The sequence below is a fragment of the Mytilus californianus genome, unplaced genomic scaffold (assembly GCF_021869535.1).
Source record: "Mytilus californianus isolate M0D057914Y unplaced genomic scaffold, xbMytCali1.0.p SCAF_6, whole genome shotgun sequence".
Lineage (NCBI taxonomy): Eukaryota > Metazoa > Mollusca > Bivalvia > Mytilida > Mytilidae > Mytilus > Mytilus californianus.
This window is the reverse complement of record NW_026262712.1, coordinates 102,573,541-102,579,540: the sequence shown is the minus strand read 5'-3', so window position 1 is coordinate 102,579,540 and position 6,000 is coordinate 102,573,541. Positions and strand designations below refer to the sequence as shown.

At 32.3% G+C, this 6,000-nt stretch overlaps 1 protein-coding gene across 2 annotated transcripts in view; it reads right to left on the bottom strand.

Annotated features, from left to right (window-relative positions):
* Nucleotides 1-497: 497 nt before the first annotated feature.
* Nucleotides 498-6,000, bottom strand: part of LOC127705316 (uncharacterized) — a 44,227-nt gene continuing 38,724 nt past the window's right edge. For both annotated transcript variants that reach the window (XM_052209635.1, XM_052209634.1), the window contains 3 exons: nucleotides 4,683-4,745; nucleotides 1,285-1,416; nucleotides 498-648 (listed from right to left, as the gene is read on the bottom strand). In XM_052209635.1, coding sequence (XP_052065595.1) covers nucleotides 599-648; nucleotides 1,285-1,416; nucleotides 4,683-4,745 — 245 coding nt within the window. In that variant the 3' untranslated portion in view covers nucleotides 498-598. The remainder of the gene's footprint in view (nucleotides 649-1,284; nucleotides 1,417-4,682; nucleotides 4,746-6,000) is intronic.

Sequence of the window (6,000 nt, the reverse complement as noted above, 5' to 3'; positions counted from 1 at the left end):
CTAATATTGTTCACCCCCTTATTGATATCCAACATACATACATATTAAAGTGAAAAAAGTTGACTTTGCAAGACGTTTTTGTTGTATTCTTTATAGATATGTTTCCAATAACTTCATCTGTAATTCAACCCAACCACAAGGGGGTGCATCGGTGACTATTGGAATACCTTCTGCCTTTTAAAAATAAATCAACCAATCAACTAGTTATGCATTTAGGTGACTCATATTCTACTTCAAATAATTTGTTGTTGGTGTAAGTGTAGTACACAGGAAACTGGTATTACATTTATCGTTCCTATAGAATAATTCAGTGGTATGTTTCGACGAAACTTGTATTCGTACTTATCAGGTTAAACGAAAACGAGGAAGAATATTTCCATGTTTGTAACTTTGATAAGTACATTTGCAACTTTGTGAAAAAGAGAACAAGGATTATATTAATACATAGATACACGTTCACAACATTACTACTGCATGGTAACCAAAATAATACTGACTGAACAATGTGAAACTTTATTGAATACAGTAATACAATATGCAGTATAAGATATATATATCTACAGTATAATCCTAAATATAACAGCGTCTGTATATCACTTCAAAAAATACTGGAAGCTGTATTCATACATAAATCTAGCATTCCACTATCTGAAATAAGAAACACATAATACATATTTTTACATTATGGAATAGCATACAATGTTCTTATATATTCAAACATTTGAGATAGCAAACTGTTAAAAAAGGGAAGACGTGAGATACTTGATAAATTGAAAGGCAGACACTACCATAAGGAAGGTGTTAAGTTTTAGATTTCTGGAGACATATACTGTTTTTGGTGGTTTTACTTCCCCTGTGAAAAGTATGAAATCAAATTGGTTGTTGGCAAATAGACTTATCTTGCTGCTCCTTTTTTTCCACAATAAAATGTAGTAATTATATAACCCGGTACTTAATAACAAATATGCAAGTCTTTATCGTGCAAAAAACGTCTGCTTTATGTGTGGTAAAACAACAGATTTACGAACGCTTTGCGAAAACATCCGTCGTAAAATGTAAGTCGATATATTGTCTGTGATGTAATATTTGTTTTTTTTTTCTTTCTCTCTTGTTATTTGGTTAACTGTTTTATGCTTCGTTTTCTAATTGCAAAAAAAATCCACATCCCTTTTATCTAATTAATTTTACTTTTGCATTAAAGTTTTAACACTAATATATAGTCATCTTTCTTTGCGTTAATATTTTAGAGGTTCTACGTTTTTCATTATTTTTTTGTGTTTTTACCTTTTAATGCTAGAAAAAGCATAAATTCGTCCATGATACCACTACCAACGTCTTTCTCAGCAGCTTCAGGCTGATAGTCTGGAATATTGTTGATATGATTGTCTATCTTTGTTCTTTTCCATGGCATTCGACCTGTGAAATATAATAGTCATTTTTAAATGCCAAATCATCATCAGCACACAATGGTTCTATATTTAAACATTTGCTAATTTAAGAAGCAACACCACCCAATCCCCCCGTGTTCTACAGATTTTATATTTCAAAACTTCTCTTAAAAAAGATCTTCTTCACTTAAGTTCTTATTAATCATTGATTTAGTTTTTGAATAACACTCAATTGTGTCCATGTCCTGTTGCAATTTCTATTATGATATGAGAAAAAAAAAACACAACACAATGAGGTACCGGTATCTGAAGGACAATTAAATAATTTAGAAAAGTATAATGTGGTCATATATCATTATTGTTTGACGTAAATTTTACATTGAGGTTCTGCAAAATGAAATCATCAATTCACCAACATTCCAACTGACTCCATTTTCGGAAAATGACATCTGTAACAAACATAAACGTTTAGCTACCTCTTTACAAGCAGAACCCAATACAATGAAAGTTCCAACTCTGTACTGGCTTCCAAAGCTGCCCAAAACACCTTACAAATATAGATTTATTTCGTCTTCAAGCCATTGTTCCACAAATAAACTGTTTATTCTACTTACAAGTACACTTGGTACAATCAAAAACCTGGTAATAACTTGTTCAAATAAGGCCTTTGAAAATAGTGGAATTAATTACTTTTGGAGTGTCAAAAATTCGTTGGAAGTACTTGAAAAATTGCATGCTTATATTGATGATTTCGAATCTGTTCAAAGTTTTGATTTTTTTACCCTATATACCACTTTACCTCATAATCTTATTAAGAAAAAAATCACACACCTAATTAAATGGGCATTTAAAAATTCAGAATGCGAATATATATGTTCAAACTCTTTTAGGTCATTTTTTAGTAACAACAAACAAAAGAACTATGTCAATTGGACCTGCTTTGATACCATAACTGCCCTTGAATTTTTACTAGATAACATCTTTGTTCGCTATGGAGATTCCGTATATCGTCAAGTTATCGGAATTCCAATGGGGACTAACTGTGCACCACTTATTGCGGACCTGTTTCTGTATTCTTATGAGTTACAATTTATGATTAAAATCAGCAAAGACCCATCGAAACAACATCTGATACAAACATTTAATAATACTTTTAGATATTTGGATAATATATTGGCTCTCAATAATGACGACTTCAGTATGTACACTAAAGAGATTTATCCTGCTGAACTGACCTAAAATTAAGCTAATACTAACAATGAACTCTGCCCTTTCCTGGATCTTGATATCTATATCTTTAACGGGAAGCTTAATACCAAAATTTATGATAAAAGAGATGATTTTTCATTTCCTATTGTTAATTATCCATTTTTAGATGGTGACGTTCCCTTGTCACCATCTTATGGTGTTTATGTATCTCAACTTGTTCGATTCGCTCGTGTATTTAACAACGTATTTGATTTTAACGAAAGAAATCTCTGTATTACTGAAAAAATATTACACCAGGGTTTCCGATATCACAAACTAGTCAAAACATTTACTAAAATTTATCATCGGTACAAGGACATCATTCGTAAATATAAATCAACATGCAGACATCATTCGTAAATATAAATCAACATGCAGACATCTTATACCTTCAGGTATTTCACATCCAATCTTTTATGGTAATATTCTATACAAAGCACAAAAATGTCGGCATTCACCTCAAGAGCTAACCAAACCTTTAAACAGACTTATTCAAAAGGGATATAGTTACGATACTGTTGTCAGGTCATTAAAGACGGCATATTTGGTATAAATATTGATTCACTCATAGGGTCTTTGCATCGGAAATAAACACATTTATTCTAAAACCAGTTGTTCGCATGACACGGGTTATGTTCTCATATATTTTATGAAGGTATGATACTAAACCCCTAACGGGAGGGATTGTGCTTGATTTTCATATGATGAAGACATAATCTTTCAATCAGTTTAATTGAGGTCTGGAGCTGGCATGTCAGTAACTGCTAGTAGTCCCTTGTTAATTTATGTATCATTATCATTTTGCTTAGTTCTTTTTGTTACCTATTCTGACATCGGACTCGGACTTCTTTTAAACTGAGTTTTACTGTGCGTATTGCTGTGTGTTTGTTTATTCTACATTGGCTAGAGGTATAGGGGGAGGGTTGAGATCTCACAAAACATGTTTAACCCCGCCGCAAATTTTGCGCCTGTCCCAAGTCTTGTAAGTTTTTTAATCCTAATCTTGTAAGTTTTTTAATTTTAGTTCATTTATATGTTTTGGAGTTTAGTGCGACGTCCATTGTCACTGAACTAGAACACATTTTCGTTTAGGGGCCAGCTGTAGCCCGCCTGCGGGAGCAGAATTTTCTCGCTGTGTTGAAGACCCATTGGTGCCCTTCGGCTGTTTCATGCTTCGGTCGGGTTGTTGTCTCTTTGACACATTCCCTATTTCCATTCTCAATTTTATATACAGTGTACATTTTCCTTAAATGTTGAAATACTGTTTTATAAATAGATATTCCACTTTCAGATGTTCCCAAAAAATATGCACAACGCGCAAACGTCTAAGTGCATACAAGCAAACACCAAATATGCCATCTTTTTATAGCATTTTTTTCAGCTATAAAAAGCAGCAAAACCGAAAAACAAATCTCTTTTTATTCAGATATTTCTAGGACATACACGAATTGATTAAAATTACGGGATGAGGCTGTCACATAAATGTAATTAAATCAACAGCCTTCAATAGTACCTCCTTTATTCTTAAACAAATGAATTTCACTAACATATTCGCGACTCAATATCATGCTCATTGATAAAAAGATAAAAATTAAAAAAAAACAAACATTTTTTATCAGTATTATGGCACAATTTCTGTTGGTTGTACATTATTATGTTGGTTGTGCATTATGTTTCTTATTTCATATGTTGTTATTGGTATTTTATATGCTGTTATGCTGACATTCGTATTTCCTGTACTGTTATTCGTATTTTATCTGCTGACATTCGTATTTCATATGCTGTTGTTCGTATTTCATATGTTGTTGTTCGTATTTCATATGCTGTTGTTCGTATTTAATACGCTGTTGTTCGTATTTCATATACTGTTGTTCGTATTTAATACGCTGTTGTTCGTATTACATATGCTGTTATTCGTCAAACTTGTTTATATAGATACCCAATCTTCTCTGTTAAGACAAGGATAAAGTTCTAATGCTAGCAGATGATAGACATATTGTGAAACTATAAAACGACTATGCATTTTTTCTAAATATCATACTATACCATATGTATCCCGAAATCTTGAACTTCCTCGTTTGATCAATCGATGGATATGACTTTTGTCACCTGAACAAAAAATGTCATATCATCTAAACAAAGCACGCATTGACTTTTGGGATTCTGCATATTTCTAGCCAATGCTACATGTCCCATGTAACTAACTTATCTTTTTGGCAGCGATTTTTTGTTGTTAAATCTTAAAAATTGCTTCAAGAATTCTCGGATATGATAAAATACTGTGAAGGGAAATTTTAGGGAAACTGAAAGTTGAAATTGTACTACATTTCTAACTCAACGCGAATCAAGGAGAAAGTATCGGACTTATCAATAACATATATGTATATATATATTAAAAACTGAATATTAAATTCATTTTGGCAATTTAAGAATTAGTGGTGGATTATATCGATATATACTTGTCCAGTCAGCATAAGATACCGTTAGCAATTTTACAAAGAAATATCTGTAATTTAAGATAAAAGTGTTTGCTCCAAGTATTGTTTTAGACAAATTAACTCTCTTTACCACCAATCCCTGATTGTTCTCAAAGTCCGAGTACATTATATCTATGCCCCTTAATATTATATATTAACCTTTGAGATGTACGCCTCTATCCGATTGAAGTATGATTTTTATAGTTTGTTCTTATGTTGTGCTGTTACACCACTGTCTCAGGTTAGGGGAGGGTTGAGCGCCAACAAACATGTTTAACCCCGCCGCATTCTTTATGTGCCTGTCCCAAGTCAGGAGCATGTAGTTCAGTGGTTGTCGTTGGTTCATGCCTGTCATATTTGTTTTTCGTAAATTGTTTTGTTATAGATTAGGCCGTTAGTTTTCTAAATTGAATTGTTTCATATTTTTCATGTCGGGGCCTTTTATAACCGACTATACGGTATGGGTTTTCTCATAGTTGAAGGCCATACGGTTGGCTATAATTGCTTACAACCACTTCATTTGAACTTGGGTGGATAGTTGTTTCATTGGCAATCATACCACATCTCTTTACTTTTATATAGACGACGAGGGGCAATCCATTATTCTCATACAAAATGTACAAAACTGCATTTTTCAAAATTTAAAAAAGATGTTTCTGTAGATGGAACAAGAAACTTGAATCCAAAAGTTATATCCGTTTTTAAATTCTACGAGAAAGATAGATAAACAAATGGTTGAATTCATCAGCATTACTTGACTAAAATAGTATGAGGAAAGTAATAATTGTAGTTACTTTTACATCACAATTCTAAGCACAAACAAAATCATGAAATATAATATATTATTACCAATGTATCCGGTTATATGGATTACACTTTAATTGTAA